A 15,967-nucleotide genomic window follows, 5' to 3' on the forward strand; every position below is an offset into this window, starting at 1 on the left:
ACATAGGATTTTATTTGCTGACACCAAATTAATAGCCAAATGTGCCGGTTACTGGGACCGACAGGTAAAGGAAGCCATAGCCATTTCACGGGAAAGCACCAATCTCAACAGGGACGTGGGACTCCAGCTCAGTAAAGCCTGGAACCCACTCCTCCATAAAAACAAGACACCAGCCAATGAAAACATCAGGATATAAAGTGAGCCAATAGGATAACAGTGCCCAAGCTCCACCACATCATAGTCATATATATAACCTTACCCTGGTCTCCATTTTTACATTTTCTGAAGATCAGAGCAATGTATGTGCTCAAAACGTTGGAAGCTAACTCGAATTTAACGTAACTGGTAACCCGAGAACACCTGTTTGAAACGCTATAGATGTCTGCAATAAGACAAGCTTCTTAATAAAATAAAAAATGGTTTCATAACCTGAACGTAGTAAATGTGATGTGGGAGGAGGAACTGCTGTTCATGAGTATTACGAGGCACATGTAAAGAAAAGGGGCCGATAATTTTTTGCTTGGGACTGGCAACACTAACGAAGCTGCGCGTGCACGGAAGCATGCTTTAGTATTCTGTGCCTGCAACAGAGGCATATTTCTCAGTGTGGAGGTGCGTACGTGCGAGTAGCAGGAAGTTGAAATATCTGCTGTAATAGAAAATCCCACCAAATGCGAGGTGAGGTCGGTGATTAGATTTCTCAACACAAAAGGACTGAGTGCAGCTGACATTCATCGGAAATTGTGTGCCATTTACGGACCAACAGTAATGAGTGAGGGAGAGGTAAGACAATGGTGCCGTGCTTTTCGGAAAGGACGTTCAAATATCCATGATGACAAGCGGAGCTGCAGGCCTAGTGTTCTGACGGATGACCTTGTGCAACGTGTTGATGAGAAAGTGCAATCCAATCACCGTTTCACCATTACTGATCTAGGCAAGGAGTTTCCTGAAGTGTCTGATAAAACCTTGCACCGAATTGTAATAATATAATAATAATAACATCTTGGTTATCGCAAACTGTGTGCGAAGTGGGTGCCAAAAATGTTGACAAACACTCACAAAGATGAAGGAATGAAATCAGCATGTGATCTTTTGGCTCGCTGGGAGAAGGATGGGGATGACTTGTTTTCTCACATAGTGACTGGAGACTAAACCTGGATATCGTACGTCACTGGTGAGTCGAACCAGCAATCCACGCAATGGTGTCACTCCAGTTCACCAAAACCGAAGAAATTCAAGCAAACACCATCACATCGCAAAATCATGGCAACCGTGTTTTGGGACCAAAATGGTAACCCTTGTGGAATTCCTGGAATCGGGATGAACCATTACAGCAGATGTCTATTGCCAAACACTGTCTAATCTGCAACGTGCCATCCAAAACAGGTGAAGAGGAATGTTAGGTCAGGAATTCTGCTTATTCATGACAACGCCCGCCCACACACAGCTGACCATACTGTTGTGACAATTCAAAAATTCCGATGGGAACATTTTAATCACCCACCATACAGTCCTGATCTTTCCCCAAGTGATTACTTTCTGTTCCTTCATCTCAAAAAGTAGCTTGCTTCGCAACGTTTCGATAATAGTGAAGTTCTCAAGACATCAGTTCTCGACTGCCTGAAATCCCAGGCAGCAGATTTCTACTCAGAGGGTCTACGTAAACTTGTTCCACGGTACCAAAAATGCTTGGAGCGTCATGGTGACTATGTAGAAAAAGAGCCAGGGTATGCACTTGTATAGCATCAAAATAAAAATTTTCTCGCTTCATTTTATTCTCTGTAATAACCAATCGTCCCTTTTTTTTAACCAATCGTCCCTTTTTTTTACATGCCCCTCATATTTCATGTTCTTGATGTTTTAACTTAATACATATTTTTCTTTGTGATTTATTTGAATTGATTTGTATATTGATCTTTTCCCCAGAAAAATGATGTTAAGAGAGTGTACCAGATGAGGGAGTCACTAGTTGCCTTTAGATTTGATGGTGACTCAAATCAAGAACTGAAAAGGTTGTTGGTGCAAGCTGCACGTAGCACACTGTATCTATCATGTCCAGAAGGTCTGAACTTCATTGCATATTTATTTTCTTTGGGACCTCAGTTTGTTCAAGTAAGTATATTTTTCTTACTACTACTACTTCTTCTTTTTCATCCCCTTCTGCCATTGCATCAGGTTCCATTCACTTCCTGTACACTTTTTGGTTCAAGGCTAATTTTCGGACTTCCGGCATGGTTTACCTTTCTTCTTTCCTATCTTTTCCACATAATCTTCCCATTGAACTCTTGGTCGTCCTCTTCCCTTCTTGCCTTCTGGTCTGGCCTCAAGCACCTGTCTAGGTTTGCGATCCTCCTCCTCCATTCTTGTAACATGTCCAAACCATTGCAGGTTTTTTCTGTAACTGGTCTGTAATGGTGGTACTTCTAATCCTATCTCTTCAAGTCTTTCCCACTACTTCTCGTAGGTGTCTCATCTCCACTGCTTGAAATCTGCTATTCTGTTTTGGTAATATTGTCAAGCTCTCTGTTCCATACAGCAATGTGGTAATGTAGATTGTCAACATCTTCTTTGTTTGTTCACTTATTTCCTTTTTCCAATATATGTGTTGTTGAGTTGATAGTACACTTGACTTGCCTTCTGTACCCTATCATTCACTCTTCATCCATTCTTCCATCTGACATTATGGCTGTTCCTAGGTATGTGTATCAGCTGCTTCTTTTTCAACTGTATATTTAGGGGTACAATTTCTCTTTCTTTTGTCACCACCATCAATTTACTCTTATCCACGTTCATGCTCATTCCTTTGTCTTGTATTGTACTCGCGCATTCAATTACTGCCTTCTGTAATTCCTCTCTATTCCTCATCACTAGGGCAATGTCATCAGCATATACAAATGATTGTTCTTGTACTGGTCTCATCTTTCGGTTTCCTACTTTATATCTCCCAGTTCTTAGTTTACATTGATGATCTGGTTCATAAGGATAATAAACAGTAGGGGCTCAGGCTGTCTCCCTGTTTTACTCCTATTTCTGTCTGAGCATTTTCCTGCTAATCTGACTGTTCCTTTCACTCTCTTGTATACACTTTGTATTCTCTGTACAAGTGCAGGAGATGTTCCAATTTTCAACAGTGCATCCCATAGTTGTTCTCTCTTCAGGTTGTACCGTATTAAAAGCTGCTCTCAGATCCAGGAAGGCTACATAAGCTTCTCTTCCCTTATGTAATGCCTTTTCAATGACTTGCTTCAGTGTAAATATATGATCCTGTGCCTGACGATACTTTCTAAATGCAGATTTCTCTTCTTCTAGTCTGTTTTCCACTTCATTTCGTAATTTCATTTCCAGAATTCTTGTGTAGACCTTCATAGCTACTGAGGACAGGCATGTGGCTCTGTAATTTTTGCACTTGATTGTTCTACCCTTCTTGTAAATTAAAAAAAGAGAAAAGAAAAAAAAAGGGTAAAGTGCTCCCCTGTGCATAGCACAACGCCATGAAGGCGTATAGGGGGTGTGGGGGTAACGCCCCACACTTTCTTGATCCGGTCATAAGTGGGGGTGATGTGATCAGCATCACGCTCCTGACTGCCTTTACCCCCCAGGGTTTCCCCCAGGTACCCATGTTATTCGACGCTGGGTGGGCACCGGGGCCGCTATGATCGTTAGAAAAGTTCCCAGATTTGAACCGGCCGGGGATCGAACCCGGGACCTTTAGCATGGTAGTCAGATGTGTTACTGACTGAGCCACCGCGGCCACTTCTTGTAAATTGGTATTATTATATTTTTCTCACAGTCTGTTGGTACGTTGTTATTCGCCCATGCTTTACATATTCTCCACATCCACCGTATAACCTCCTTTCCTCCATATTTGATAAGCTCTGGGGATATTTCATCTGCACCTGTCGATTTTCCAAGCTTTATCTTTTCTATTACCAGCTCTACTTCAAACAATTCTATTCCATTTCTATCTTGGCGCTCACCCTGTACTCTCTCTTCAGCATTACCTCTCTCTTCCTTTTCTTGATTTTGTTTGAACATTTCTCCCCAGTATTCACTCCATACTTTTAGTACTTCCTCTTTTTCTGTTTTGATGTTCCCTTCTCTATCTTCTATATTCCTTTTTCTCTTTCCATATTTCCCTTTAAGGTTTTTGACTGTTTGCCAGAATTGTTTAACATTTCTTTGATAATTCTCTTCAGTTTCCCTTCCAAAATCTTTCCAAGCTTCCATCTTTGCTTGATTTACTGCCTGCTTGGCACAATTTCTTTTTTGTACATATTCATTCCAGTTATTTTCTGATTTATTTCTGATATACTTTTTCCAAGCTTCTTTCTTCTTTTTAACTTCCTCTTTAACAGCATTGCTCCACCATTTTGTTATTTTCTTTTGTCCTCCTATTGTGGTAAGTCCACACACCTCTTCTGCTTTTTTAAGCAGAGTTATTCTTAACACATTCCATCTCTTTTCCAATGTATCTTCCCTATTAATTACTTCGTCTCTTATGCTCAATTCTTCCGTCATTCTTCTTTCAAATTTTGATCTTTTCTCTTGGATTCGTAATTGTGCTACTTTTATTTTTGTGTATCTTTTCGTTTTCTGCTTTCTTGGTTCTTGAAATCTGTCTTCATGATGAGTAGTCTATGTTCAGTGCTTAGCTCTGTAATTCTTTATACCTTAACATCCTGTACGGCATATCTCATTGTCCTGGTGTATGTAAAGTTCTGGCTCCTCTATTTCCAGCTTCAAAAGTTATTTTATGAATCTGCTTGTGAGGTAAAATGTGTTACCTATGAGCAAATTGTTATCTATGCAAAAGTTTTTCATTCGCTCTCCATTTGTATTTACAGTTCTTTCAGCTCCATGTCTTCCCATACTCCCATGTTCCCTTTCTTCTTCATTTCCTATCCTACCATTCCAATCTCCCATTATCACAACATGCCTTGCAATATATCTGGCTTTATCCACTGTCTCTTGGAGATTTGTGTACAACTGGTCTTTATCAAATTCTTCTGCATCTTGGGTTGGGGCATATACTTGTATAAGTGCTACTTTTTCTTCTAGATCTAAATTTACTTTTATTATTCTGGAGCTCACTGGTTCCCATTCTATCACTTTTGCTCTGTAATTTGCTTCTAAACTAATTCATACTCCTTCCTTAGCCCTGTTTTTCTTACTTATTCTTGAGTAGAAAAGTGCGTAATTGATATCCAGAATCTTTACTCCATTTCCTTTTTTCTTAGTTTCACTAACTCCTAGTACCTTAATTTTATACATATTTCCCCATTTCTCCAACTATTTCAGTTTCTTTGCCTGTTAAGGAAGTAATATTCCATGTTCCAAATATCGTTGTCCTTTTCTTGTCTTGTTGCCTCCAATGAATCCGTCCATGTTCTTTCCTTTGATTTCTCTGATTATTTGTTGTTTCACTCTGGTTGGGTTATTGGCCCTACACCTGGATTTTTTCTTGCTAATATTGTAATATACTTAAATCATCCAATATTTTCCCCCCAATTGTGATGCATGCAAATGACATAGGAAGTTCTTTATTCACATTCTAAAGTTACATACTTCTCCCACCTATGCCGATACTTGACAATCCTATTTTTTGTTTGGAGGTATTATCCTACATCCAAAACCAGTTCTTATAGGGATGTTTGCCACATTGTAAGTTTCCGAAAGCGGAAGAAGTCAAAATGTATAAAGTTTGTGACATTTGCTTTACAAATTAGGGGTATCTGAATCTTATATTTATCTTCATAGAAAATGACAACAAATTGTATTTATGGCTTTCAAAAATATGTAATGGAATAGTGGATCGGTAATATTATTGGATGAGTACCAATTAATCTGTTAAATCCCTAGATTATTTAAAAATAGAAATCTTGCAGTTAAAATGTAATAGTTACATTTTAAAATTTATAAATGTTGTAGTTCTTTGCCATTACAATATTAAGTATCACTGTTGCTAGTAATCAGTAAATGTATTGGTATCAATATTGGTTCAGTCTTAGATATTCTGTTAAATTATTATTATTATTATTGTTTTATCTTTAACGGGAAATCTGCTGCTTCACATCCATAGTTTGCACACAATCTTTGCATATCCACTGATACACTCGTGGGAATATTTTTATTAGTTCATGCATGAATTTTTTTTATCACCAGAAAAAGGGAAGACAATCGCTTTTTACTCTTCCCTTAATGAAATAGTATTACCCCACCTGATGGAGGCACAGTGTGATATGGATCCTACTTTAAGCTGTAGGTCCAGTCCAAATTAGCCTATCTGTGCATAAAGTGGACTTAAAAAATACTCAAACTTTGTTTTCGGTCGGTATCTTAAAGCATAAATAATGCTGAAGAAAAGACAGGTATCAGTGCAGTTGTAATGGAAGTTTTGTTTTTCAGGAGCTTCACAATAACATAAAAGAAATACTTCCAAGTTGTAAGAACACTCAAGCAAAGGATATTGGTAAAATTTACTATGCTGCTTGGATCAATGCAAACCGTACCATCAAAAGTGTAAGTATTTTTTATGTGTTATGAATTTGCAGATATGAATATCATTTTTTTTTCTTCTTCTGCTTGCTTGCTTGAGAAAGTGCTAGGAAACCAGGGAGAAATATTGCCTCTCAGAAATAAGAACCACTTTTAAACTTGAATTGCTATTGGTTCTCCGCAGTCTTAAGAAGAACCAGAACTGTTCAGCATGGATTTTAGTACAGTAGCATCAATTTTTTCAGATTCCATTTTGAAAATAAGAGATGGTTATTCTAGAAAACTTACGCCATTTCTAATATTCACAGCTGATACAGAGTCCTTTCTGTATTAAAATAAATTAAACACTGATTGGTTATACTTTGGGATATTGTATGGTCCCTCAATCAAATCTTTAATCTTTATTTGTATACCAGAAAGAATGTGTAATCTATATATTTCTGATTTACAAGTAAAGTTCTTATGATAGAAGCATGTGATATCACAAAATGTTTTCATGCCATTGGTGCTTGCAATAACATAATTTAATAGAAATTATGTAACTTAAAAAAAAATGCCCATAGTTTTATTTACAGTCTTTTTTTCACACATGCAGCTCATAGAAGAGAAGTGCCTTAGGGATCTCATCCACCATGCATTTTATGTTCAAAGGAAAGGCAACGAGATGATTCAACTTGGACATAATTTAGTCAATGTTCTCTCTGCAATACATTTAGAACGGAATCCGGTGGTCGAAAATGTGTTAGCACAACTGTATGCACCTCTCATCTGGCGTATGCTGAAGGCAAGTATTAAATGAATATAGCTTAACTTGCAAGAGAGTGATTTGTTGAAGTTAGAACTTACCAATTACAGTGAAACCATGATTATTCCATTCTGGATTTTAAATCTTCCTGCATTATACATTCAATCCTGATGGTCCAAATAGAGCTTCATCTTGGTCACCTGAAAAATGTAAAATCAAAGTCCCACTATATTTTTCTTATACCAACTACATAATCATCTTAAATATTCTGATACCTATTGCTGGCTCAATACTGTATTGTCGTATGTCCATCGGCACAAATTTTCAAGGGAGCTGATTGAAATTTGAAGCATGTGGATTTTGCAAACATTTGCTCAGACCTTTGATTATTGTTGATAGATTCACACCACTTGACATTCACGTCGTTTGGGAACATGATGCATTAACGTGGAACACGATAATGTCATCAACTCATTTCCAACGAAAAGTGGCGATACGACAAAACACCATTCAGCCAGCAATATTATACAAGTGTCCTACCCCAAAATATTTGTCTACATTTGTTTTCTCCTGTTTGTTGTATATTACAAGACCTTTTTTTTTTTTTTTTTTTCTGGTAGTGGTGGTGCACTTCAGTTTCAAGACATCGATTGATCAGCTGAATGTTTTTATGTAGATATATATATGAGTGTGTGTATTGAAAATCTGTAGAGCTGTACCTTGTACACTATGTAAAAGTTGCATGCATTAATATCTTGTCTTTGAGGTAAAAGAGAAAAATATACTGCACTTTTCTTCCAAGAGAGTGAGTGATTTGTTAAAGTAAGAACAAAGTAGTATACAAACCTGGAAAATCCGTAGGCCAAAGTTTGACAGGCTTCAAAACTTATGACAAAGATATTTTAATGAACTCCGGCATCTACAGCATGAAATGCAAATGCAACAGGAAATATATAGGCCAATTAAAAACACATATCAAAGACAGATTCGCAGACCACATGGGATACATACCGTATTTACTCGAATACCCCATGCACTTTTTTCCTTACAAACGTGGCAGAAAATGGGGGTTCGCAGCTTACTCGAGTATAGAGCTTATCACCAGGTGTAAACAATTTATCTTACATAGGTATGCAACCCATTATACAAGCTTACGAGAGAACGAGTGGTGGTCAAGATGTTATCTCAGCCTGTGTTCTTGGAAAGAAAATAAAACACGTTTGCCATAATTCATGTATCAAGTGGAAAAAATAATTCTAAATATGTCCTGGTTTAATTAAATCACAGTTCTCTCTCCCTTCACTGGATTATGTGAGTTGTTTCTTCACCTCCCCTCCTCCTCCTCCTGTAAAAAATTTGGTCAACTTAATTCATGAAAAGCTTGCAGACAGAAGGGCAAAGAATATTCTGCTTTGCCTTTTGCCAAGGGAATCATTCTGTAGTCACAATGGCGCCAAGAAAAAGATAAAGACAGCAACCACCTGGATGTTTACGTCTGGCCAATCCAGCTCCGTGAGTGTGGGTGGGGGAAGCTGTAAGACTTGTTTTGTGTTGCAGCGACTCATTTGAGTAGCTTCCTTCTTATCTTGCTTCACAGATGGATGCTAAAAGCAAGATGACCACTAAAGGAAGAAGATTGCGATATTTTACAGCACATGAAAAGTTACGCGTCATTCAAGAAGCGGAGGAAATAGAAAATCATGCTGCTGTTCCTAAATATAGGTGAGAGTTGTGTGAGAGATTGGAGAAAAAAAGGAAATACTGCTAAACACGTGTGGCAATCGGAGAGGTTTTCGAGGACAAAAGGCTAAATTTCTGGAAATAGAAGGGAAGCTGCTTGACTGTGTTTGTGAAAAATTACAATTTCGATTTGCAGTTTCTGCTGAATGTGGAAGGTTAATATCAGTTTTGCAACCCCTTGATGTGTGTATAAGTCGGCCTTTCAAAATTGCTCTAAAGGAACAATATACAAATTAGATTTCTTCAAATAACCACCAGTTTACACCATGGGGGGAGGGGGGAATTAAGCATCCTGATGTCAACCTCCTTTGTTAGTGGGTTAAAAATGCATGGTCCTGCATTTCACCCATGTTGGTGGGCAAGAGTTTCAAAAAGTGTTCCATATCGAACAAACTCGATGGGACAGAAGATGACTGACTACATGTGAGACAGTGATACAGGGGAAGCAAGCTCTGATGATGGCAGTAGTGGAGAAGAGTAGTTGTAAGTGCAAAAGGTGTGTGTCTTTAATTTGAAATAAAATTCCACATTACGGCTAAAGTGTGCTGTTTCTTTGTACATAAATAAGATATCACTCAATAGAGGTATAATGCACAAAACATATGCAGAAATACTATTTACAAGCAAATTAAGAAATTTTAAGGGAAGTGTAAGTTTGAATAGTGTCATGATTTTTTTTCCCTTCTCTGAAATCCAGGTGCATGGCTTATTCGAGGGCGAGGAGTACTCAAGTAAATACGGTATGTAGGAAAGAAAGTTCTTCCAGGTTGGCCAAACACATCATACAAGGGTCGTTCAAGGTTGACTGGGAATTTTATTTCTGCAGAGGAAATAGGTAGCAGAAGAAACACCAAACTATGTCAGTTTTTCAAAGAATTCTCCGTGCACGCCGAGGCACCGTTGCCATCGTTCTGGCAGCTCCCGAATTCCTTTGGCATAGAAAGAACTTGGTTGTTGTCGTAGCCACTGGAGGACATCGCTCAGCAGTGCTTCGTCTGTCATGAATTTCTTCCTTCCCAGATGGTCTTTAAGGGGTGCAAACAAATGATAATCACTGGGGGCTAAATCTGGACTGTTGGGGGGATGGAGCAGAACTTCCCAGCGCATGTCAGCCAGAGTTGTTGTTGTGAGGGCGGGCATTGTCATGGAGAAGAATGACATTTCCAGACAACATCTCAGGTCTTTTCTTGCGAATGGACTTTCGTACAGCACCACTCAACAATGTGGAGTAATACTGGGCATTAATCATGCTCCCTTTGTCCAGAAAATCCACATGGATAACGCCCTTCATGTCCCAGAGGACACTTGCCATGATCTTTCCAGCGGACGGCTGCGTCTTTTGGTCTCTGGGGTTGAATTGTGCAACCATGTTTCATCACACGTGATGATGGATTGCAACAATTCATCACCTGCTTGAAACCGATTCAGAAGCTGTTCACATACCGTCCTGCGTGTCCACTTCTGATCGAATGTCAGCTGGCGGCAAACCCACCTTGCACAGATTTTGCGGAAGCGTAAGTGGTCGTGAATGATTGTCTCAACACTCCCGACACTGATATTCACCTCGGCAGCAATATCCTGCACTGTTACTCACCGGTTCTCAAGAATCATTTGCTCAACACGTGCAATATTCACTGGTGTGACTGCAGTCGGGCGAATGTGTCCATGCGCTTCATTTGTCACCAGCTCCCGTCCTTCGCGAAACTGCTCACACCATTCGTACACTCTTGTCTGCGACATCGTTTATTCACCATACTGTGCTTGCAATCGTCTGAAAATCTCAGCTGGTTTCACTTTCTCCTTGACGAGAAATTTGATTACACACCGCTGCTCCACAGCCACAGACACACTGCTTGCCGCCATGTTCGCTGCAACTGCTGCGCATGCGCGAAATACGTCATGCCAGGTGCTAGTTACTCGCGAAGGAATACATTACGTCACCCGCACGTTTCATCATGATCCGGCTAATCATCAATTTTTTACGTACAAAAATCTCGGTCAACCTTGAATGGCCCTTGTAGAAACCAACCACCAATTACCACAGGATTGTTTTCTTTTTGGTGCATGCTAACGAAAAAATTGAACAGGATGTTTAGGAAGGTGTACACATGATTAAAAACACAAATAATCTCAACTACAATTTATGTGGAAATCTTTATTTATCATGGTATAAGACAGTCAAACTTAAAAACCAATCTCCCTCAGCCATCAATCTCAACAATCAAGAACTTACCAACCTGAAGACCGCAACAACATCTTCCAGCAGACAGCAAGTAGAGTCAGTGGAACCACAACTGTGTCTTCTTCGCTGTCTCTTGACCAGCCCTGATGATGTCTGAGATGGAGTCAAAAGCTTGGACAAACTTTTAAAGTGTCTTTTAATGTGTTGTTTTTAACTAGTATGTTGTCGGCACATGACGTAAGAAGTATTTTACTGTGATGTATGAAAACAGGGTTGAAATATTCTGTAAAAGCCAAACATGTACCAGAAATATTAGTTAAACAAAGTGTAGGATACGTATATCAAAATAAAGTCATATTTTATTTTTTCAGAGTCCAAGTCTTGGCCACCGACGAAATGCTGCTGACATCTTCTTTGGTTCATTTTACCCCATGTGTTCCCCTGATGCAAGAGAAGAATTGAACTACTCTTATCGCCTGTATAAAGTTATGAAAGAGCTTCTTATCGACAATTGCCACATCGTTAGAATTATTGCCACAAAGGTAAGTTGAACAGTACAATATGTTTGATAATGAAAGTTTTTAGATTTAGATTTCATATGCATCTGTTATGTAGTTAGAAATTATAAATTTGAATCCTGCTTCAGGCATTACTAACAAGGGAGGTTATCTAAGTGTCCCCTTCCAATGTCCATGAAACTTGGCAGGTGTATAGAGGGGGGCCCAAAGGAAGAAATACATGTTTTTTTGTTTCGGCTAAAAAACTGTTTTAGGGGGCAACCCCCCCCCCAAATGTCAAGATGAGGACAAATTGAAGTGGGGATCTGACCCCTGTCTCCCCCTCCATTTTCCATGAATTTTGGCAGGTGTATAGAGGGGCTCAAAGGAAGAAATACGTGTTTTTGTGTTTCAGCTAAAAAACAATTTTAGGGGCAAACCCCCCCTCAAATGTTAAGATGAGGACAAATTGAAGCTGGGATTCGAACCTGTGACCCCTGGCATCGTAACATGCTGTGTTAACCACTCTGCCACGGAGGTCAGTTATGACAATAAAAATAGTACATTGTCATAACAACATTTGAAAATGGTTAGGTTAAGTTCAAAGTTCCACATTTGTGCAATATTTATAATAATTTAGTCATATGATTGATCAAAATTTTATTCATATAATGCAATTAAGTGTCTGAAATTACTATTTAAACTAATTTTATTAAATATGATGTTTAAAAAAGCCAATTTGTATATCATGACAAAATTATCAAATTGTGCAATATTTTGAATTCATATTCATAACAGTTATTTTTGCCTGACAATATGAAAAACAAATATCTTCAATCATATGTGTTCTTTCAGACAAGAAAGATATGATACATTCAAATTTATAATTAAATTTATTGAAATTGTGTACATTTGCATTGGCATCAAGATTTATATACAAAGGTGAACTCTTTAAAATTGTTCAATGTATATTGTGATGTCATTCTTGGTATTTTATATCAACATTCAAAAAATGGTAATTGTAATCATTAGATAAATATATTGTGATATGCATTGTAAAATAGCTGTAACAGAACAAATATGTACATTTACTACACAAACATTCAAGCTGTTAAGCACTTATTGACAAAAATATAAAACAAAAACAATTGAAGATAACACATACTAAAAAATCGGGCTTGAACTAGTTACTCTGATACTAGTTGTCTGTTACTTTTGAGGAATCTCATGATGGATGGAAGATAAGTAAAAATGTGGCTATTGGTGAAGGAGGGATATTGGTATAAATCTTGATATTTTGAAAGATTATACTTTACAAGTTAATCTTTAATAGTTTGTTTAAACTATATAGAGACATTTTGTTCATAACAGAAGCTTGAAAATGCTTTTATAATGGCATAATCTTTAAAAAAAAGATTTGGAACTTGTGAAAAGTGCCAAGTTTAAAAATTGGAAGCAGGAAATTATTATCTGCTTGCATCTGCATTATCTAGCTAGTAGATGAATAATGCATTACCTCAAATGAATGTTTTGAGAAATAAGACTAAGCGAGAGAAATATCTTCTGCATTTGGGATGTGAATTAACCATATGTGGAGTTTTAATAATTGAAGAATGGAAGCCATCTTGTAAACCTGGTTGAAGAAATTGACATATTGAGTATACTCAGATGTAGAACTGATGCATGATAAAATATTAAGAAAAAGACTTACTCTACCTCACAAGGAGATAATAAAGAAATATTTTCTTCATATAAATAACATTTATATGTTATAAATGTTCTTGTAAACAAATGCATCATTTGATGCTCTTGTAACTTTTGTTATTTCTAGTTTTTTATCGATATAATAATTATAAAAATTTTTATTTTATATTATATAAACACTATTCATCAGCATATGTAAGCTGGTATTCCTTTTCAACATATATCCTTAGCTTCCTACTGAGCTATAACATTGATTTGAATTTGTGACAGGTATATACATAAAATGATGTGCCAATCAAGACTTCATATTTAACCGAGGACATTTATCAAAGTGAATGATTAGTTGGGAGAGATTAGACTGAATTGTCTTCTCGATATTTAGTCTCACTTTCTTCTCTTTTCATCACGTTCCATCGTCATACGGTGCTCAGAACTCTAGAGCCACCAACCTGATGTAATATGATTCTCTTCCTGTAGTCCCAAGTTACAGTAATATTTGTGGTGAACAAATGCATAAATGTAATACAACGTAGGCAGAGCCACTGCCAGATTCTAGTTTCTTAATACAGGGGCAACCTCTACAACAGCTACTTGGTTTTTTAGATAGGCTTTGCAGTTGAAAGTAATTTTGGTCCTTGCTCAACTAATCTTATAGAGATGGCCTCCTTATCAGAAAATAAAATTAAAACACACTTGTAAAGCAGGGTTGGCAAGGTAATTTACTCTTTACATATGTTACGTAAATTAAGCGTAATTTACATCACGTAGAAAACCAGTTTTTTTACGCAGATGTAAAAAAACCTAATTTTCTTTCTTAAATTAGTAACATAAAAACTACATTAATTACATTTTAAACTAATTTTATTACATAATTCAGCACAAAATCATTATTTTCTGAAGATTGTTTAAACAGCCACCTCACGCCCTCACCCTCACTAACAGATTTCAAAAATAGAACTGTTCTTTCACACATTTTTAAAAATTGAATAACCTGTTGATATTATACATCTTGCACTAGCACATACGCATTTATAACTTAACATAACGATTCACAAAAATTTATGTGGATTAGCTTTAAAGTTTTAGTAACAGCTTCAAATTCCTTTTCAATACGTATTATACACTTGCATAGGCTAACTATGATGTGAATGTGAGTAGGGCAGTTTGTAAAATTGCAATATAAGAGCACGTACATATTCGAAAGTAAAGTTTTTAAAGCCTTTTTTTTTGTCTTTACCACTGAGCACTACCATATGTAACAATAACCATCACATAAACCACGTTTTATTTTAATTTTAATGTTTGATTTGAGTTGTTTTACATACTTTGTTTTTTATGTATTTTATGCATTTTTTACTTGTCATGTAGAAAACCTTTTTTGACGCGTAATTGCACAACCCTGATGTAAAGGTAAAATTATCAATTGTGCATTGCACCATGCTGCGAGGGCACATGGTGTGGTGGAGGTAGGTTCCAACAAATTCTTGATGTTGACCGTAGCGGAGGTGAATGATCACCATGCTGTGGTCACATTTACCCTGAAGTGTTACCCTCAGGAGTGCACTGATAAAGGAACTATGCAGGGACATGGTCGGAAAAAAATGCACATGGAATCACCCACCCCCAACCTAGGAATCGAACCCGGATCCCACATGACAGTCAGATGCCCTACTGACTAGGCCATTGCAGCACTCCAATATGCAAGTAAGTACTAAACTTTGCCAAACTTGTGATAAAAGTTGATGTAGAAAATACCTTGGTGCAATTAGGGATTAAGCAAAATATGTGTTGTACACTTCTGTTTATTAGAAGTACTGATTAGTGACACAGTTTTTGTGAATCATCTCCTTGCTTAAAAAAGTTATTTTCTCCCCCAGGGGGTGCTGTCTGTATTGAATGAATGGTGGCAAGTCATACCCGGTGAAATCATCAAGGAAATTTTTCAAATTCTAGTTAATGAACTATCTGTTGATGAATCTTCTTCAGAAGTTCGGCGGCAAGTTTTCAAAGGACTGAAGTCACTGGTGAATAATATATTTGCTGCTCCTTACCTAAAAGAAGTGTTGCCACATTTCCACCTGTCTTTGTATGATGGAAATTTAGGCGTGAGAATCGCTTTTGTGGACATGCTGCTAGAAATCAAGAAAACATCAGAAATTAAATTCTGGAAAGTGGTTCCTTTGGAGAATCTCATTTTATATTTAGAAATAGCAGACCCTGCTGTGGGTAAAATGGTAACAGAATTGTTGTTCGAATCATTCCACCCATTAGTGCAGCCTATGAATGTGATTTTGAAAAGATGCATCCATCTGATCTCGGACAACCATGCAGCTGCAAGACAATTCTATCTGTTTTCCAAAGATTGCTTGGATGTTCCTCATGCTGTTGAATTCATGATCGCAGTTTTGGCATTTCTGAAAAAGAGTGTAAAACGAGAATGCGAGAAAATGAGTCTGCAATCTGATAATGAGAATGAGAGACCCTCGCGAAGATGCAAATTGTCAAAGGATGCTGTAAGTCGAGGAGACAAGGAAAATTATGAGCCTGGTAAGTACAGTTTCCTCATACACTCTCTTGGCTTTGTGTAAACGTTGTATATAACGT

At 37.5% G+C, this 15,967-nt stretch overlaps 1 protein-coding gene across 2 annotated transcripts in view; it reads left to right on the top strand.

Moving 5' to 3' along the window:
* The window catches only part of LOC146003038 (condensin-2 complex subunit G2-like), a 94,352-nt gene that overhangs the window by 23,856 nt on the left and 54,529 nt on the right, over positions 1-15,967 (top strand). For both annotated transcript variants that reach the window (XM_083141203.1, XM_083141207.1), the window contains exons 6-10: positions 1,927-2,112; positions 6,406-6,519; positions 7,091-7,279; positions 11,534-11,704; positions 15,241-15,910. In XM_083141203.1, the coding sequence (XP_082997329.1) occupies positions 1,927-2,112; positions 6,406-6,519; positions 7,091-7,279; positions 11,534-11,704; positions 15,241-15,910 (1,330 nt within the window). The remainder of the gene's footprint in view (positions 1-1,926; positions 2,113-6,405; positions 6,520-7,090; positions 7,280-11,533; positions 11,705-15,240; positions 15,911-15,967) is intronic.

Source organism: Lepisma saccharinum, chromosome 1 (genome assembly GCF_977018435.1).
Source record: "Lepisma saccharinum chromosome 1, izLepSacc3.1, whole genome shotgun sequence".
Taxonomy (NCBI): Eukaryota; Metazoa; Arthropoda; class Insecta; order Zygentoma; family Lepismatidae; genus Lepisma; species Lepisma saccharinum.